Source organism: Glycine soja, chromosome 1 (genome assembly GCF_004193775.1).
Source record: "Glycine soja cultivar W05 chromosome 1, ASM419377v2, whole genome shotgun sequence".
Taxonomy (NCBI): Eukaryota; Viridiplantae; Streptophyta; class Magnoliopsida; order Fabales; family Fabaceae; genus Glycine; species Glycine soja.
In genome coordinates, this window is record NC_041002.1 from 55,413,535 (window position 1) to 55,434,705 (window position 21,171).

The 21,171-nt window shown below is 32.6% G+C and overlaps 3 protein-coding genes and 1 pseudogene across 4 annotated transcripts; all 4 read left to right on the forward strand.

Moving 5' to 3' along the window:
- The first annotated feature begins 779 nt into the window (after positions 1–779).
- LOC114424784 (glutamate--cysteine ligase, chloroplastic-like) lies at positions 780–6,502 on the forward strand. Of its 2 annotated transcripts, none has more exons than XM_028391595.1 (16): positions 780–877; positions 1,354–1,639; positions 2,995–3,145; positions 3,354–3,461; positions 3,690–3,782; positions 3,854–3,937; positions 4,027–4,095; positions 4,186–4,256; positions 4,352–4,420; positions 4,512–4,605; positions 4,723–4,812; positions 4,901–4,981; positions 5,305–5,397; positions 5,532–5,612; positions 5,698–5,767; positions 6,159–6,502. In XM_028391595.1, the coding sequence occupies exons 2-16, from the start codon at positions 1,362–1,364 to the stop codon at positions 6,245–6,247; spliced, it is 1,521 nt and encodes a 506-aa protein (XP_028247396.1). In that variant the 5' UTR covers positions 780–877; positions 1,354–1,361; the 3' UTR covers positions 6,248–6,502. The 2 variants fall into 2 exon arrangements, with proteins under 2 accessions (XP_028247396.1, XP_028247397.1); XM_028391596.1 differs by having other exon boundaries at positions 789–877; positions 1,361–1,639.
- A 1,464-nt stretch (positions 6,503–7,966) lies between these two features.
- Positions 7,967–9,519, forward strand: LOC114424810 (annotated as a pseudogene).
- Positions 9,520–12,355: 2,836 nt separating this feature from the next.
- LOC114405899 (protein winged eye-like) lies at positions 12,356–13,812 on the forward strand. Its single transcript, XM_028368423.1, has 3 exons — positions 12,356–12,705; positions 12,791–12,853; positions 13,082–13,812. The coding sequence occupies exons 1-3, from the start codon at positions 12,433–12,435 to the stop codon at positions 13,532–13,534; spliced, it is 789 nt and encodes a 262-aa protein (XP_028224224.1). The 5' UTR covers positions 12,356–12,432; the 3' UTR covers positions 13,535–13,812.
- A 1,956-nt stretch (positions 13,813–15,768) lies between these two features.
- Positions 15,769–20,395, forward strand: LOC114424826. Its single transcript, XM_028391597.1, has 8 exons — positions 15,769–16,175; positions 16,254–16,316; positions 16,450–17,208; positions 17,349–17,483; positions 18,218–18,301; positions 19,549–19,608; positions 19,702–19,788; positions 19,878–20,395. The coding sequence occupies exons 1-8, from the start codon at positions 15,903–15,905 to the stop codon at positions 19,983–19,985; spliced, it is 1,569 nt and encodes a 522-aa protein (XP_028247398.1). The 5' UTR covers positions 15,769–15,902; the 3' UTR covers positions 19,986–20,395.
- The last annotated feature ends 776 nt before the right edge of the window (positions 20,396–21,171 follow it).

Genomic DNA, 21,171 nt, shown 5'->3' on the forward strand with positions numbered 1-21,171 from the left:
TCCACCGCCCGTTCGGGGGGCTATTTACACCTTCTTTTTCTCCTCTTCGTACTCTTTCCCTATTTTATTTTACAGAGTATTTTTCAAAATAATAATTAAGAGTAGATAAAAAAAAAATTCGATTCTTTTTTCATGTTTTATTTTAAAATAATAAATTTATAAAATTTAGTATGATATTTATGAATTTAATTTTTTCTGAAGTAAAAATATATAATAATGTAAAACAATTAAAATATATTTAGATTAAACAAACTAATTATATTAAATTAATAACATATTTTTTTATTTTAATTCATGAATATAATTTTTTTATTCATGGAATTGAATATTCTCCGGAACAACTCTCTTTAACATTTCTCCAACTTTTTTCCAAACTATTTTTTGTCTCTCTAACTTTTTTTCTTATGTTTTCGCCATTCCTCATTCCCTCTCCCTTTGTTTTTTTTTTTTTTTTTTATCTAGAAACAGCACCGCCGGAGTGGATCTGTTTTATTTTTAGGTTTCCTCTGGGCAATATTTAAGTATAGATGGAACTTAAAACTAGAAGGTGCATGGATGCATTTAAACTAATGTATATATTTCGGTGACCGATCGATAGCCGACGTCAAGAGTTTAACCGAGAGGAACATGACACTTGTCAATTTAAGGTGACCAAAATAGATACCATAAGCAGACCCATCAAACTGACGTGTCCCTAATATGACACGTGTAGCTCAACCAAGACTGCACCATCTGTACGATATATATACGTACATTGCTTGTTTCAAACCTCCGAACCAAATTCGGAATTTAACATATATATATCCGTAATTATCCCTTCATTTTTCCATCTTCTTTCCATCGCGAGGACAGCAATATCCACTGCATTTCCCTTTTGGTAATTACTTGCTTTCTATATTGAACTGCAATATTCATGCTCAAAGCATTAATTTGTTCGTAATGCATGCATGCATGCTAACTCGATCAGTATCTTCTACCTTAATTAATTTACTTACATGCCTGCTAGCTAGCTGATCACTTTCAAAAGAAGAAAAGAGAGGTTAAATTGTTTTTGAGTCACTGGTTACTTGTTTTCCTTTTAAGTAAATTATTTTCAAATGAAGTTCGAATGTATAGAGAACTTGCCGCTTGTAATAAGTAAGAATCAAAGTGTGTTGGATTTGGATATGCGTAATTAAGTACGTTGTTGGTGAGAAATATTAGATGGATTGGTCTCTCATGTAGTAGCTCTCTTATGCATGTGTTAGTATTCAAAATGGTCTTTGGATTGGAATTGCTAGTTAATTAATTAATTTTCATCTTCAAGAACTTAACTATATGTATATATATGTTGCTGTTTATTAATTTGAGTAGGGTGCAGAATGGGATCCCTTGATCTGAAATGGAACTCATCGGGATGCATGGTTTTGAGAAAGGTAGAGTCAACTAAAACTAAAGGGGAAGATATGTCTTCCCTGTGTGGTAGTTCAGCCTATCTGTACAAAAGGAGAGGAAGAAGAATAAGATGCAGAGAACAAAGAGTAAATATTGTTGCTACGGGGCCAGCCATAGATCATGCTCCTGTTATTGCCAAGCCCTTGACTAAAGATGATCTAATTGACTACTTCGTATCTGGTTGCAAGCCCAAACATAACTGGAGGTGATCCACCTACATGTTCTATACTCTTATGCTATATATTTCTCAACTATATGCACGCACAACTTGTAATATGTGACATGTATTTAAGTTTAATTGATAACGTACACTAGAATATTATATATTAATTAGTGAGGATAACAATAATATACCCACAGTATATATATCTTTCTGTGATGTTATTCAAAATTAATAAATAACACTTAATTATAACTTATAACGTGGAAACCAGTAAGAATCTAGGACGGACGGATTTAGGGGACAGACACGGGCTTCACCAATGGCCACTCCTCCCTCACGCCACTTTGTGTTTATATTATATGAGAAAATTAAAAAAAAAATTATAGAGAAAACCGAATAAGAAAATTAATATTCGTTTTATTTTATTTTATTTTATTTATAGTTTTATACATAAAATTATTAATAAATATTTTTATAAAATTCATTATTTATAAAATAATTATTTATAAACAATAAAATATTTAAACTATTGTGAAAAAAAAAAAGTGGTCCTCCCTTTGATACCTTTATATATCCGTCCCTGACAATCATGAAATATCAGACTGTCTAATAATTTGTTCCATTTTCTTATGAAAATATTTTCTACATCAGACTGTCTAATAATTTGTTCCATTTTCTTATGAAAATATTTTATACCAAGTAGCGTTTTTGTTTTTGTTTTTAATGAGAAAGCGGGTGAGCAATGTCAAACTGTTCATTTTAGATTGATTGAGGGGTAAATTGTTTACTCCAGTGTTTCAACTTCCAAGCTTGCTGCCATGTGCATAAAGTCATATTCATTTTATCACCATAATGATTACAATAAATATCAACTATATTAAAAAAAAAAGAAACTGAAGAAAAGAAATTAATAAAATGTAAGTAATTTATAAATTATCACATTAATTATCTTGCTGTAACTACATTCACATGGTTTATCTGCCACAGCTATTTCCTTTTACCTTCAGCACATTTTGTTCATGAATAATTTATCCAATATATATGTGTGCCTAAATTAAGTTTACCCAAACTTGTAAATGGAAATGATCGGTCCAGCTCTGGTCATAGATCAATCAACTTCTTTTGACTGTCCTGTTTTACAGCATTGTCTGGAATTAAGACCGGACTTGTGCAATTATTATATAGATCCATATTCAATATCTTGTGTTCAATTCAACTCGAAATCTCTGACTTGCGTGATTTTCATTTGTTAACAAATCATGATTTTAATGATTAACAAGCTTGTTTGGTGGTTACAATTAATCAGGCTCTTCTCTTTCTCACTCGAAGACAAAAACACAAATTTGTACCGTATATTTAGCTAGGTGATTTACCTAGTTTGCATATGGCCTTTGCAGAATAGGTACAGAGCACGAGAAGTTTGGTTTTGAGCTTAAAACTTTACGTCCGATTAATTACAAACAAATATCAGCTTTACTCAATCGCATAGCTACAAGATTTGATTGGGAAAAAATAATGGAAGGTGACAACATCATAGGACTCAAAAATGTAAGTCCTATAATAATCAATTAATCATTTGATATTCAATTTATTCTTCTTTATGAAATTCTATGCCTTATATTCTGAATTTTGGATTTGGTCGTGACTATAGGCTTCTTCTTACTTGAAACTTTATTTGCAACAGTTCTATTTGAAATATGAAACCAATTTCAATTAAACGGAATGTGACGTTTATATGTAAAAAATTCTACTACAGGGCAAGCAAAGCATATCATTAGAACCTGGTGGTCAATTTGAGCTTAGTGGTATGCCTTTGAAAACATTGCATCAAACTTGTGATGAGATTAATTCACATCTCTATCAGGTCAGTCTGTGCAATCTTTGGCACAACAAGAATCCTGAGATACTTTAATTCATAATTTCATTTTATTTTACTGTTGAAAGTTGAAACATGCAATGCAATGTGTTACTTTACAATACATGGAATTCAATATCATCCTCATTTTGAAGGCAGTTTGGGTTTTGAGACTGAGAATTATACAACAATTTTTAAACACTTCATGTGACAGATTTTTTATGCCTTGCTTGATAGGCTAAAACTGTTGCTGAGGAAATGGGAATTGGATTTTTGGGATTAGGTTTTCAGCCTAAATGGAGACTGGAAGACATACCTGGAGTGCCTAAGGTAATATTTACCTACATCAATCTTTTGATTTTGAATCATGAGTGGGATGCTAATACACTGACATCTTCCAGGTACGATATAACATCATGCAAAATCACTTGGGTAAATTTGGCTCACCTACAATTGAATCATTGTTCATGACATGCTCAGTTCAGGTGAGAGAAATTCTATTATTTAAAATCTTTGCATTTGAAATATATTTAGTGCAATCTAATATAACAAAAGAAAAATTGACTATGGGTAGGTCAACCTGGACTTCAGTTCTGAAGCAGACATGATCAAGAAAATGCGTGCCAGTATTGCTTTGCAGCCTGTAAGAAATTCTACATCCGGTTCATAACTTTATTGAAAGTTTCCTGATTCCTAATTTATATAACTTTTATAACAATTAAATTTAAACCAGTTGGCAGCAGCCTTATTCGCTAATTCACCTTTCAAGGAAGGGGTTCCAAATGGTTATCTCACCATAAGAAGGTCTATGATTGTTTTGAATTATTGTTCAACTTCACACCCAAGTATTTGTTTTTTATACTGCATTAATATTCAACTTGTTGCCCTGATGCAAACAGCCATAGGGTGGGTCAGATGGACAAAAGTCGCGCTGGCATACTCCCCTTTGTTTTTTATGACACTTTCGGGTATGTTTAGTTATTTCTAATTAATTTTACTTTTATTTTTATGGAACTTCTAATTTTATCATGTCTGATTTTTTGTCTGTTACTCTTATAGGTTTGAGAAGTATGTTGATTACGCTCTTGATGTGCCAATGTTGTTTGTTTATCGAAAAAACAAGTACATTGACTGCCGGGGCATGTCATTCAGGGTTATTTTCTTTTTCTTATCTCTCAAGTCTCAAGTATCTCATTACCCTTCCACATGCATATTTTTTCCTAATGTTTTATGCAGTATATTTACACTTAGTTGATGCTTTGTTATGCAGGACTTCATGGCAGGTAAACTCCCTGTCATTCCTGGTCAGGTGCCAACGCTTGGTGACTGGGAAAATCATCTAACAACTATATTTCCTGAGGTTACTAATCTACACTGACCATGTTAAGGATTTTGAATTTCTCCAAATGCCAATATACTAAGTTGGTCCAGTGTTAAATCTTGTGCAGGTCAGGCTAAAGAGGTACATGGAAATGAGGGGTGCTGATGATGGCCCTTTGGAAATGTTATGCGCTCTGCCGGCTTTTTGGGTAATTGATTTGTCTATGCACATCATAATCCAATATTCTTGATCTTACAGATTAAGAACTTTGTCTCTAAATTTGTATGTTGTGCAGAATCTAACACTAATACTAGAACCTATTATTTGAACTGTTTAATGGGTTGACGTTTCCCTCCAATTCGGGAGTATGAAATGAAATCAACATTTTTATTTTATTTCATGGTAAAATTATCCAACAAAAAAATAACGTTATATACCTAGAATAAAGTCTTAAATATCCTGAAACTTGTCATTTGCCAACTATTATTTCAATTTGACGTTAGTTTATTGTGGTTAACTTTCCTCTGTCAGGTAGGTTTACTGTATGATGAGGTTTCGCTACAAAATGTTCTAGATATGATTGCTGATTGGACCCCCGAAGACATACAGAATTTAAGGAATAAGGTAATGAAAAATACCACAGCCAAACATTTATTTTGTGGGGAAAATGAAGTGTAGGACAGTGTTGTTGTTGCCTTGGACTTTTTTCTGAATCATGACTTAATGACTTAGTTCATGCAATTTATATATATATTTAGGTTCCTATAACTGGTTTAACGACTCCAGTTCAAGGTAGACTGCTGCAACATATTGCAGAAGACACTTTGAAGTGGGCAAAGGTATCTTAAAAAGTTCATGCTGATTGTTTTTCTGATTTTACAATCTACAAGATTGAAACCAGGTCAAACATCTATCGTTTTGCAGGATGGCTTGGACAGAAGATGCTTAAATGAATCCGTTTTCTTGGATCCATTGAAGGAAGTGGTTGGAACAGGTAATACTATAACCATTAGTCCCCATTTATTCATCTTGCATTGAGCATAAAAATCTAGGCTCATGGCTGCGGATCTGGAAGGGACTTAGACACTTAGTTAATAATATTAACGCGCGCCTTACATTTACGTTCTAAACATGCAGCGCAATTTAGAATTGATATTAGGATGAGAACATAGAGCTTAAAATTTCGCAATTTTCCTGAATCGTTCAAATATCTATGGGATTTCATCTTAACCTGCATATATATATATATATATATATATATATATATATATATATATATCGTATTGTGAGTTGTGATGATGTTCTTGACTTGTGGTTGTGGCTTTATTTTCCACACATTTCATGTTACCTACCATTTCATGGCATGAGACTATATATGTGGGCAGGTTTGACCCAAGCCGACAAGCTATTGGAGATGTATAATAACAAGTGGGGAAACAACATAGATCCTGTTTTCAGAGAGCGCTGCTACTAAGTTGACTTATGAACAAGAGGAATGCAGACTGAAAATAACACCTTGCTGCAAATGATGACTTGCATTCAACGTTGTATAATTAAGTTGCTTATAATCTAGACAGCTAGTAGTGTTCAATACGTGTCTATTTACGAAGGAATGTAGTCATGCTATTTTGTACGGTGAAATCTGACGAATAGATGATGAATATCACTTGTTTTACTTTTAAAATAAAGGAATGTGGCAGAAATCATGTCATACATGGCTTTTGAGCAAGTAAAATTGGCCAATTGATCAATTCCTATGTGGAGTATACGACAAAAAGTAATGATATAAGTAAAAGAAAAATGATATTTCCTTGTCGAGTTTAGTAACGGGTGGGGTACCAACCTTGGGATTCCGTTCGCTACTTTGAGGCTTCTGCACGCCACCTCTAACTAAAAAAAAGTAAAACAGAAGTTATTATTTTTTATTCTAGGAATATAAAGTATTGATAATAAAAAGACGTTCCTATATCATTGTTTTAACTAAAATCCTGTCTTACCAATGGCTATAACTTTGGCAACACACATTAAAGTTTACAGTGTGGAGGATATAATTTCGATTTTCACATAATATATTATCTGTATAAAAAAATATGAGGAGAAGTTTTAAGTATGTTTAAATTTTATACTAAACATAAATGAATGATTTTAGGGTTTTAATAAAGATTCAAAAGTTCTAATTTAATTGTTATAAAAAAAAGTGTCTTGAAAGTGTCTTTATCTTCAAATCCAAGATTAGTTTTCACAATATTCTTAACATAAAATATTTCTTTAAAAAAATGGGTGAATAAAATATTTCTGACATAATGTTTCTTAGTTTTATAAATTAATCAGTTTAAAACAACTTGGAAATACTTTATTTTTGAACAGGGTGTTACTGTGTTGTTACTGAAGAGAAAAAATCATCTAATTTTTTTAATTGATCATCCAATCAATTTAGTTAAAAATTCAAATTTATTTCCATCCGATTCAATTTAAAATTGTTTGAACCATCGGTAATCAATTTAAGTTTGATTTTTATTTTCTTAAGAATTAAATTAATGATAAGATATATTGTCACAATCATAATGAAAGTTAAAATTAAAATTAAATACCTCCTTTATAAGTAAATAAATAACTAATATAACTAATACTATTCTATTAAAAATATATTTACACAACTTAATAATTCTATTGCTACCTTTAATAAAAAAAAGTTACTAAAATTTATCTTCAATTAAACAGATTGCTTATAAATAAATAAAACCTATGTTAATAATTTTATAATAAAAAACAAAAATATAAACATGAACGGTATCATAAATTTTGAATAAAAATGTATATGTATATAATATATAGCTTCAGTTTAGATTGAATTTTTTTCGTTTTTAACATATACATTCTATTTATAAATTTATGATACTATTCATGTTTATATTATTATTATATATATATATATATATATATATATATATATCTGTGTGTGTGTGTGTGTTTTTTTTTGTTTTCTAGTTTTAAAAATAATTTAATTATTTTAAAAGTTAAATGATTTAAATTATAATAGTAATAAACATAAAATTATATTTTTTCCGTGGGTTCTAAAAAGTAAAAGCTACCAGTAATTCAAGTGGTTGGGATAATATATTTAGAAAAAATAAAATAAAATCCAATATCCTCTCAAATATTTGACTAACTTAAATGATAAAAATTGAAATTTCATAAAAAAATTGAAATTTTTCAGTCTCTCGCAGACTCTCACCGTAGGTTCAAGCTTCAAAGTCCCTGCTCTCTCTTGGTTCAGAGCTCCTTCTTTGTTCTTTCTCCTTCGCTGGTTGATATCAGGTTCCTCTCTCATCTTTGTGTATTTCTTTTCAGGGATTCGTTGCTTCAATTTGTATTTCGTGTGTATTTTTTTTTTCAAGGGTTTGTTGCTTCCATTTGTGTTTCGTTTTTTTTCCCTTTATTTCATTGATTTGCTCGCGGAACTTTTTGTTGGGACAGCCACGAATTTAATGGTAGTCTGGTTGTTGCACTTTTGCATGATGTTACACTATGAGTTTAAATTGATGCTTTCTATTATCTGTGTGTATGTGCATAGCAAGTGTTTGAAGAAATTCCCCATTGACGAAGCTCATGGGCAAGAAAGGAGGGGCCAAAAAATTGGAGTCTGCGTCTCACACTCCAATATCATTGAGAGAAGAAGCCACCGGAAAAATACAAACCAAGGCAGCCTCTAACACCAAGTCCAAATTGAGATTTGAACACTTGAAAAACCTAGCAGTGTGGGCCACCACCATACCATCTTTGGGTGCCTTCTATGGTCACCAATTCGCTACCTTTGGAGAGGCCACCGGAATACCACCTGATCCTTCTTTAATAACTTGCCAAAGGTTTTGTTATGCTCTTCTTTTCCTATTTCAGTTTTGCTTACGAGAGTTGTCCCTGTAATAATTGAATTTGAAGACTGAACCATGGGGAGAAACTAAATTTATAAAAATCCGAATGCTGCTATGTTTTCAATATGACCAATTTTAATTGGAGAATAATCATACCAGTTTTATGGTATAATATCTAAGTTTTGCTCTGTGTTATTTGTGGCATGCTTCAAGTTTCTAATTAACAATCCAATTTGTGAAACTACATGATGGTTGCAGGCTTACAGAAGTGTTTTCTTATGCTTCTATATGCTATTCTGTTCTGCAGAAGCTTCAATATGATTCCGTAGTTTATAAGGTGGTTTTGCTTGCTTACAAAATCCGTGTGGTATATTGTTGAAGAATTTGGTGATATATTGTTAATAATGTAATTTGATAGAATCAAAGAACATGAGATACATCCAATAGCTCCAAATTTTTTATGTTGCATTTTTTTTTTTTTAATATCAACCCTGATCATCATTTGACTGCTCTACAGATGTGAAACTATTCTTCAACCTGGATTTAATTCAACTGTACGAATTGAGAAGAATAAATCAAAGGTCAGGCATAGGCACAAGAAGTCTTGTAACATCACTCAAAACAAGGTAGTGTACAAGTGCCATTTTTGTTTGCATCAAAATCTGAAGAGAGGGACCCTTAAGGGACACATAAAAGGAATCTGTCCATCAAAAGATAAATCATTATTAGAGTTAACACCTCCATCAATATCCATCACAAGTGATTCTTCTAAATTAGAGAAAGCCATTGTAAGCAAAGATGAATCCAATGAAATACATCTGTTTCCTTCAAGAGTTGTGGCTAAGGATATCACTCTTGTGAACGGTTTAGCTACTCCGTCAAGTACAAATACAACAACTTTGTTAGAAGGAAAGAAGAGAAGGAGAGAGAGTTCCTTGTCTAAGAACGCCATTAAAACTATAAACAAGTCTGCAAAAGAAGTAGCAAAATCCACAAGTACATCCAGCAAAAGACGAAGAAAATCTTGGACTAGTTTAAAGGAAATTGCTCAGAGCAACGAACATAAGAAAAATCAAATTGCTAATTTAACAATCCCTTTCTATTTATAAGCAGGGAGAATTCCTGTATATGTTAAATTGAATTGTATTTGTTTTTACATGTTGCTTGTAGGCTTTATGTTTTGTCTGTTGATTACACTTTCAAGCAAATTTGCTTTTACCGTGTTTGATGCTCTGTTGGACTTTTGTTCTCTTGTAAGATATCAATATTTTTTTTTTCCTTTTGCAAATTTAGCTTGTCTCTATGAGCAGCAATAGTTTAGCTGTCTCATTGATTTTTCTTATTCCTTTTTAATTTCTCCCTTCAAGCTGATTTAATGACAATGTAACCTTTGATTGAATTGATTATAAAGAATTCATATTGATAAAATGGAATGGTAGGATTTCCTTTGAGACTCGCGGAGATGCAATGAGAATATTTCATTGCCATTTAAATGTGTTGAGAAGTGGAATTCAAATAAACATTAATTGAGTGATTTCTAGCTTTGCCGCATGTTTGGAAACTCGACAAAAGTAAAAAAATTGAACCGACAACGTGGAAGCTATAATTATAGTTAAATGTGAAATATCTAATTAGAAAAGTGCCACCAAACAAGCCGTTAATAAATTCAGTTGGTTAGGAAAAATGATGACTATCGGTATGCATGAAGTAGCAATTTTTGACGGAGGTGATAGTTGGAGATATAAGAAATAATTAGTGGGCGATTATCAAAGAATTCACTTATCAGTATGAATAGGGGTATGCTAAGAGAAGAGAATCTCAGAAAAAATGAGACTCAAAGGAATATGATAGGAGTTTTTTAGAATGAGTTTATTTCTTAAAATTTTAGTGAACGGTTGAAAATTATGCTTTAAGGTTTATTTTTATAATAAGACCTATAAATAAGCTAACATATCTGTAAATATGTTAATGGGGCTAAATCTTTAAATGAAAATAAAATAATATAATTATAGGATGACAGTAAAAGTATATAAAAGTATTTATATGTTTAAATTATAAGAATATTAAGTCTTTTATACATAAAGAACGAAAATGGGGATACCCCAATATAGTTTTCAAAATAGAAAGATTATTTTCTCATCAATTAGACTCTAAAAAATTGTTGTTGCTAAATAAAGTCAGTTTGGTAAAATGCCAACTATAATATGACTAGGTTAGTATGTTAGCTTTAACATGATCAAGTACGTTGATAGATGAATTTGAGTCATTTTTATAAATAAAAAATTAATATGGATTTGTTTTAAAATAATTTATTGGTATGGGTCTCTTTTGATTACTGAGTCAAAATTATTAGTTTAACTAGTGACTTTGTGAGAATATGGCAGTGTTTATTCTCCTTAAACTTGCTAGATTTGTAAAGTCTAGTTGTCTCAAGGAAACATGACACAAATCATATTCTTCTTAAGCCAAACCTGACGTGACCAACAAAAATAAGGCCATCACCCAGTCATGGAATCTAAGAAATGAATAAAACCAAAAGGAATTTTTTTACAATTTGAATAAAGGAGATTAATCTATGGATATTAAGCACACATAGCGTTTCTTTTTTAATTTGCTAATTCTTGTGCTTAATTTGTCCCATGCACGAGATCTTAGGTGAAATGGGTTCTTAAGTTTCAAAGCCCCCATCCTTTGGCTTTCTTCTAGCTTCTGCGAGGATCTTTGAAACACAAAGGAGTAAGAACCCTAGACGTAATCCTTAACCTTTGTCAAGGAATAAGACGTCGACGAGGGTAACAACAATGTTGTCAAGGGTGAGCCAAGGGCAGGGAGGATTGGATCTTGATTTGGCAAGGTCTTTGTCGAAGAAAATTTGGTGAGGATGTCAGTGAAGACGAAAAAGAGGCCTTAGGAGAAAGCTGAACGAACAACATCACCCTGACCCTTATCTATCAACTTTAAATGAGTGGAAAAATTTGGATTATTAAAAAATTCATTCATTTTTTTCTTTTTTTAGATAACCTAGTGGAAGCTAACGCCATTTAAGATAAAGGGTTAAAAGTAATATTTTAAAATGAAGGGATATCGAGTGTAATAAATATAAATCTCATGAAGAAGTCTGTCTAATTTACTCTAAATTTAAAGTTCTCATAAAATAGTCTTACATATTTAAGCATTAATTAATATTTTATTATTATATTTTATTGTAATGTATAATACAACATTTAAAATTTTAGCAAATAATTATTATTTGGTTGGATATTTGTAAATATATAAATTATATAAAATTTCATATATAAATAGTATCGTCGCATTTATTATATCATTCAATTATATATTTTAAATTGTATTGTTTCTTACCGTTAACATTTGATATAGTCAAAATGAATTGTTTTTCAAATTGTATTGACCCTTATTGTCGACATTTGATATAATCTAAATTTAATTATTTTTTTAAAACTAAATTCTTATGTGTTGCACCGGTTCATACTAAGTTCTCATGTTTCGCACCAATCCACGGTTTTTTTTTTAAATAACCATAAACTACATCTTATTTTTAGGAAAAATTAAATGCATATCTATTTTTCTTTCTTTTAAAGAAATTAATCTTATGTAGAGTTAAATTTTTACTCATGGGTTGGGTTAGATGAGTGACATGGTTTTATATACATTGTGTATATGTATGTGACTCACCTTGACTAGTATATTCATTGAGGGGGTGAGTTTTGTGTTTCATTGCATTTCCACTGAGGAGTTGAGGCAGTCATCATAACAAAAATAATTAGAAATGATGAATCATCGCCGTCGTACTCAAGTGGTAACGAGTGATGATGAAGAGGAAACACCAAACCCACAATACACACAGAAAAGGACGAGGCTTTCAGAGCAAGATAACAGTAATGAGAATAAAGAAGAACAAAAAAAAGAAGCAGTATCGAAACTGCCTCGTCCTGTGGAGGACGCTAAGCCTATTGGCGAGCCTATTAAGTCTTCGGGAAAAGGGAAAAAAGAGAAGAGGCACTATGAATCCTTCGAGTTTAATGGGATCAAATATACTCTTGTAAATTATTTTTTCTCATTAATTCTTCACAATTTAGGGATTTTAAGATTACAAACTTGTTCCGATTTTAATTTTGTTTCTGCAGGAGGATCATGTTCTTTTCAAACCAGAGGAAAAGGGCCAAAAGCCATATGCTGGAATTATTAAGGTACTAACATTTATTTCCCCTTTTCAATTCTTATGGATTGTGATTTAAGATTTTAAAAATTCAATCAATTCAATTGATTCGTGCCTGATAAATAATTATTATTCCTTTTATCAATGCTTGTTTTGTGTTGCATTGATCTTATGACGGGTTTTTTGCCCTATTTTTTGCCCTTTTTCTATCCTCTTTTGAGGGAGTTGATTTTTTTTTTTTACGTTCTTGTGTTGTTAGGACATTACACAAGGAAATAATGGCAACGTGGTAGTGACAGGGCAGTGGTTTTATCGTCCCGAAGAAGCTGAGAAAAAAAGTGGTGGCAATTGGAAATCGTGTGATACGAGGGAGTTGTTTTATAGTTTCCACCGTGATGATGTTCATGCTGAGGCTGTTATGCATAAGTGTGTGGTGCATTATGTTCCCCAACACAAACAACTTCCAAAACGTAAGGATCACCCAGGGTTTATTGTACAAAAGGTGTATGACAATGTGGAAAAAAAGCTTTGGAGGTTGGGTGATAAGGGCTTTGAGGATATTAAGCAGCAAGAGATTGATGTGCTTCTTGAGAAGACTCTACAACGTATTGGTGAATTATTTGACATCGAGGCTGATGAAACCCTTAACGATGGGGAAGACCAAATGAAAATAAAAAAAAAGCTCAAGGAGAAAAAGTGTTTCACCTCTTGATGTTTCAAAGGACCAGATGTCTCAAAAGTAATCTACATGGCTATTGAAACTCCTCCACCAACGCCTTCACACCTTTCATCCACTTTTGCACCTCCATCTTCACCAACTTAAGTGCAATCATCAGTTGTTTATCCCCATAGCCAAATTAAAATCGACAAGTTGTCCATGTGATGTCATCCACCTCAATCCTAAACAACTTATTTGTTTTTGTCTATTTTCAGTTTTATTTTCTTGCTTTTGACAATTATATTATAATATGTATTGCTTATATTTCTCTATATTACTTTAATGTGTGTTATTTGATACATATTCATGCTCTGTCACACATGTGTGTTTTGATACATACTATGATCTTTATTATTCATTTATGCAAGGATGGATAGAGTGCGGGGCGAGTTGGGGCACTAACCCCCCCTCTCTCGGCACCTTATGTATGTGTGTGGAGTAGATAGTCAACTAGTCTTCGTGCGAATTTCTCTTGTCTTCTACAAGTCTATTATGGGATTGTGTTCACATTAGTGTTGGCAACATATATGTTTACAAATTTTATATAGGTTGGGTTGAAATCATTTAGGTCATAGGATTTAGCAAGTAGAGATTATGTTTTGTGTTCAAATTGATCGGTTTGGTTTGGTTAGCGGTTTGTATTTCTAAAATTGAATCAAATCAATAGTTTTTTAATTTGTTTGGATATTTTGTGCTCAAACTAATTGATTTGATTTGGAGATTGTAGTTCTAAAATCGAACCAAATCGCAACACTTATATACTACTCTAATATTATATGTATACTATTTGAGTTTCACATCATTTTATAGTGTTATGTATATAAAACTTATACATTGTATACTACTTTATTTTTTGGATGACTTTTATCATTGAATTGATGGAAATTTGGTCGGTTTTTATCATAGAATGTTTATCATATTAATAAGTTTTGTAGATTGTTATCAACATTTTTTTAATAAAATTTGATTTGAAAGATGAAAATAAAGTATATAAATTAAAACCACAAAAACCTCAAACCAAATTGCAAAAGATTAATTTGGGTTGGTTCGAATTTGATAGTAAATTCAATCCAAACAAAATTAAAATCACATATAATTTTTATATTTGATTCAAATGACTTTTTGAGAAAAAAAAAAAACCAAATCAAATCACTTCAGGAACCTAGTATAAAGTGTCTAATCCCTAAAATATTTGGATGATAATAAAGATTATTAAAATTTGTGAATCAATTAAAAGTTTGTTCCATTTGCAACAATAATAGTTATTTAAGTTAATCCTTTTAGAAAATAACTGCTTCATAAAAGTGATATGGATGGTCCAAAGTCATTAGTGTTTTTAACCTTAGCATCCAAAATATTCTTTTATACAAAACATCTAATATTACGTGTCTATGATTTAACTATCCAATAGTTGCTCCTTTACAAAAAGCGTCCAATGCATGTTTTTAGATATATATTTTTGACTAAAATATTCTTTTTGTCCCTTAATGTTTTTAGTAATTTTCACTTTTATCTTTTAAAATTTTCATTTTAATTATTTCATTTTAATTTTAAAATGGAACCAAATTCATCTTTATGTTAATTTCACACTAACATGGTTAACATTTTATATTTTAAAATAATTAATTTTTATTATCATAACTCAATCACAAACACCAAATTAATCCAATCTTAATCAATTTAATATTATATTAATTGACTAAAAAAACAAAACAAATATGAGCCAATTAAAACCAATTAAACATGATAGTTCAAATCTAATTTTATCCTAAACATAAACCAAACAAACTTATCAACATTCGAAGTAAATAGTTATTATTTGATTGTACATTTATAAATATCTAAATCTTATAAAATTTCATACATAATTATCATCAGGTTTATTATATCCTTCAATAATAAAATTTTGATTTTTTTATATATTACATATTCATATTATATTAGTTGTTACCATTATCACTATTGTGTTCATTAGGTTAACATTTTTTATGATTGACATTTGATATAATTTAAATAATTTTTTTTTCTAAAATTAATTTTCAAATTATATTATTTCTTACCATTGGCACTTTTTGGTCATTATGTTAATATTTTTTTCACAGAATACCAATTAATTTTATAGATGAGTAATGTTGACTGAAAAAATTATTCGTGAATTTCTAGTTTATCCTTTTACAATTAACATATGAGATAATTTGTAAATTATATTTTCGTACATTTCACGACCAGTGGGTTGGGTCAGGCGAGTGAAATGGGTTATCGTGTATGTATGTGACTCAGCTTGACCAGACCAGAGTATATTCATTGAGTTTGTTTTACGTTACATTGCCATTTAGGCGGTGATCGTAACTGAGAATTGGAAATGGTGAATCGTCGACGCCTCACCCGGGTGGCGACGAGCGACGATGAAGACGAGGCACCGCGTCCACAACGCACGCGGAAGAGGATGAGGCTTATCGAGGAAGATAACGATGATGACGAGAATGAAGAAGAGAAACAACAAGAGGTGCCGGAACTGCCTCAGCCTGCGGAGGACGCTAAGCCTCTTGGCGAACCCGTTAGGGTTTCGGGAAAAGGAAGAGGAAGGAAGAGGCACTATGATTCCTTCGAGTTCGATGGCATCCAATATATTCTCGTAAGCTTCGTAATTTTTTTCTCCTCAATTATTCCGAATTTAGGGATTTGAACACCAAAACTCGTTTCAATTCTGCAGGAGGATCCTGTTCTTCTTGTACCCGAGGAGAAAGGCCAGAAGCCATATGTTGCAATTATTAAGGTACTCTTATCTATTTCCCTTCTCAATTGCTATTCATTGTGGTTTTAGATATTTAATCAATTCGCTTGATTCATTCCCCTTATCAATACTTGTTTGTGCTGCATTCATGTTATGAAGGGTTTTCTCCTTTCAGGACATTACGCAGTCTATCAGTGGCAACGTGAAAGTGACGGGGCAGTGGTTTTATCGTCCCGAAGAAGCCGAGAAAAAAGGTGGTGGAAACTGGCAATCGTGTGATACCAGGGAACTGTTTTATAGTTTCCACCGTGACGATGTTCCTGCGGAGGCTGTTATGCACAAGTGTGTGGTACATTTTGTTCCCAGACACAAACAGCTTCCAAAGCGTAAGGATCACCCGGGGTTTATTGTACAGAAGGTGTATGACACTGTGGAAAGAAAGCTCTGGAGGCTGAGTGATAAGGATTATGAGGATATTAAGCAGCAAGAGATTGATGTGCTTGTTGAGAAGACTCTGCAACGTATTGGTGAACTACTTGACCTTGAGCCTGAGGAAGCCCCTGATGACGATGAGGATCAATTGAAAAATAGAAAAAGCTTAAGGAGAAAGAGTGTTTCACCTCTTGATGTTTCAAAGGAGGAAGAAGAAACTCTTAAGAGTGAACAACATCCAAAGTCTGAAACACCAGCGGGTTGCATAACTAATCCCTCAGAGTATTATCGGATATTGGTAGAATTCAATGCACTAACTGGAGATAGCCATCGAGACAAATGGTTGGAGAGGTTGCTTCAACGCATTCATTACATGTGTGATTCTAATGATAGCAAAGAAAGGGACAAAGGATTAGGAAATGTCAATTCTGATGAAATCAACGGTGGAAGCAAGCATAGAAGTTCAGAGTCAGCAAATGTCTGTCAAGATAAGGTTCAGAAGGTGTGGCTAATCCGTATTATTAGTCCATTAGCAACTAATCATTTTCTCTTTTTTGTTCTCTATATCTCCCTTTTTCTTAACGGGTATATGAATTTGTCTCTCTCTTCCCCTCGCCCCCCCCCCCCCCCCCAAATCTACAGAGTTCCAAGTCTTTTATTTGGCCAGATGCTGGTGTTTCAGCCATGGTTGCTCTCGAAAAAGCTTCTCATGATGCTCTCTCATCAGATTCTATGAAGTACAACCAAAAGTTGCGCCAATTAGCTTTTAATTTCCAGGTAAGAAGCTGGCTTCTGCATATATAAGTTATATGCTTGAGATATTTTTAACTATTGCATTTTGAGTTATTAAAAAAACTAAATATTGCTGCTAAATTCTAAGGTGAGACTTTTAAACTTGTACTGATCTTTGTTCATATTTATCTATTATTAAAATGAATGTCTAAGATAATAGGTTACAAGTCGGAAACAAATGTATTATCTTTCTATTCAAATTAAGAATTAAGAAATGATAAATTGGAAGGTTGGATGATCACACTAAGTAATTTATATATGTACAAAACACACACTAGTATCTCTGTGCAATTATCTCCTTTGAAGAATGAAAAGAAAGGGAAAAATCAGTTAGCTGTAACAATAATTATATATTCTGTCACTTGTATGTATCTTCACCGTCATCATAACAAATGATTTTTGAGATATTTTTGTATTGAGAAATCCATGTGAATATTTATTCTTAGAATTTGGACTAAGGTCCTAAGTCAGGCCTAATTCATCTCAACCCCCACAATCCAATGTCCCAATGATTGCACACTACTATACTTGATTCAGCCTTTTTGGTTAGCCCTTTGTGGTGGCCTTTTTTGAGACATTGGCAACCAACTTTGAGAAGCTGCAATTAAGGCAGGCTAGGAGTAACCACAATTAAGGCAACTTTCCAACATTTGTGTATATGTTTATCTCTTGCACTTATAATGTATGATTGATATAGTTCTTTTTTTTGGTTTTTGCAGAAAAATGCAGTGTTAGCACGCCGTCTATTAAGTGGAGAGTTGGAGCCTTCAAAAATATTAAATATGACACCCAATGAATTAAAGGTATGGTAGATTTAATCTTATCATTTTTTCCCATCTGTCAAATACTATTGGCTCAACTTGGGTACTCAAACTAGACTCTTTAAATGCTCGATCAAGCTCATTTGTTTATTTAAATACATAAATTCGAGCTTGAGATTAGGCTCGATTATTTAAATGAACCAAGCTTTTATAACTCAACACTAATTGTTCATTTAATTATTGGTGTAGTGTATTCTTAGAATTTGGGCTCAAGACATAACTTAACCCCACAAAACCGACTTGTACAATGAGGATTGCCTAAGCTTTATAAGTTTATAAGCACTACTTTGGCCTTATCTTTAGTTATGTGGGATCTCAATCCCCAAGAGCCAATATCCTGACACAGCTGCACATTATGACACTTCACTTGGCCTTTCTTATTAGCCCCTTTGTAGGTCGCTTATTAAGGCAGGCTTGAGGTGATTGCAATTAAGGCAACTTTTCAAGTTTCAACACATCCCATCACATTCAAGGCTATGGGTCTGAAGTGTGGAAATGTAGGTGGACCAACAATGGATCTAGGACAGACTCTAATTCCATATCAAAATTTGGGCTTATGGCCTAACTTAACCCCACAAAATTGGTTTATATGGTGAGGATTGCCCTAGCTTTATAAACACTACTCTTTGTCTCTAGTTGATGTGGGATATCAACCCCCTAAGATTTGATGTCTTGACGGCTGCACACTATGACGCTTCACTCAGTCTTTCTGGTCAGCCCCTTTGTAGCCCTTTTGAGACATTGGAAACAGGCAACCAACTCTAATAAGCCACAATTAACTAGGTGGGCCAGGGGAGATTGCAATTAAGGTGACTTTCCAACATGTATTATAATCAATTGTAGATGAACATTCAGCCTTTGAGACCAGTCACCTAGGAACTTTAGTCCTCATTTTATTGCTTGTTTTGTTTGGAATTGATTTGTAGGAATCGAGTCTACTTACTAAAGGCATAGGGGTGGTAAATGCATATTACATAAAATTTCTGAGAATTTACTTCTAAAATTGGCTCATGCTTTTCAAAGGGTTCCCTAAAATAATGTTTGATGTTTAAAAAAGCTATTTGCACTGTCTTTTATGGAAACAGCAAAAAATACATCTACACATCTTAAAGCAACTATGAATTGAAGTACTGGTAACTTGTCATCAATTTCTGAAAGCTGCTTTTGAAAAGATTAAACTGCTTGATGCATAGTTTCTTATGGTCACATACTAAATATATGAACTTCAGGAGGGTTTGGTTGCTGAGGAAAAAACCAAGGAGGAGCCTGACAAGATCCAGCACTTGCAAGTAAACTTTCCCTGCTACAATTATTATCTCATTAACTGTTATTAAGTTGTGTGAAGATATCTGCCGGCTTCAGCTTTCCTTCCCATGAAACAGATGACAGATGCTCGCTGCTCAAAATGCATGGATTGTAAGGTGGCCTTGAGAGAGATTATCCAAGCTGGAAATAATGAACGTTATCAGGTTTGCATCTTTTTTACTTTAGTCCAGAGTTCCAAAACTGTGTCCTGCACTTTTATGGCTTGGTTTGATTGCTTTCTGCTTCTTTACAGCTGGAATGTGTTTCCTGTGGTCATTCCTGGTATGCCTCCCGGGATGAGGTGTCTATGCTGACCATAGATGCATCAGATTCTAAGGGAAACATAGGCACAGCGCTATAGGCCACTGCAAAATTTAAAGATGTTCAGATGAAGCTGGTGAGCCGCTGTGAATCCAATGTCAGCCAATGGCATCTTTTAAAAGACAAGTTAATTGTATATCCCCTGAAATGATTTGGAAAGTCCAGGAAAGGTGACGATATTGAGGCTATGAGACGTGTATCTATCCCGGCTAGTGTTAAGTCATAGCAAAAGACTGTTTATGAATAGATATAGTTCTCTTCCTATTTGACTCTGCGCATATCATACAACAAACGGTTGGTTTTGTGTAATACTTCGCATAAACTAGCTGGTGTTACCTCATACATCATAAGGGTAGTGTTAGCCATAGAAGTAAATTTCTTAGTTTGACTTTTACTTTGTAGTATTAACTTGTTTCAATCATTAATAAGCAAAAAAAAAAAAAAAAAAAACTCATACCAAACTTAGTTGTGCCTCAGCTGCAAGTTTCTGAAGAAGTTCTGGCTTTGCTGGAAGCCATTCAGTTGGTAATATTTGGATTGCGATATTTTTTAAATTGATTTTAAAACAGTGGTTGATAAGATCAAGCATCCAACGCATGATATTTCATGAATTAGCAAGGGTGGCTATTACTCTACCTAGTCTCCATAGTTTTGATTCCAACTTGATTGCTCTTTATGAAAGTGAACTGAAATAAAGGATTGTCGGTGACCTTATTCTGTTTGTGATGAATTTAACCCACTTATTGACTCATTTTGATGGTTATGGTATAATATGAAAGCCACATTCTTGGACAGGATGTTAATCACTAGTTGTGAGTTGTGACAAATTTGGGATCCACTCATCCTTGCTCTTTCATTTCTCTTTTTGCCCGGCTAAAAAACTATTTTTGAAGTTACAGGTACATTAACCTTAATTTATGATCACCCCAACCAAAGAAGCATAAGTTACTCAACAGATTGCAATCACATTTACTAAAGCAATATGAACTTGCAAAATAATATTGGTAAGTTCTTATATGACACGATCAGGTCATAGTGGAAATTGTTTTTGCGCAAGTAGTTCATTTAAATAAAGTTCAACCTTTTTCTTAAATAAATAATATTTTTTATTAACAAATATTAATTGTTAATTTTTTATTAGTAGGAAGAATTGAATTCATGACTTTTTTTTCTCTTTTTCTTCTCTCTTAACCACCCAATCCCAACTTATATCTCCATCTGATAAA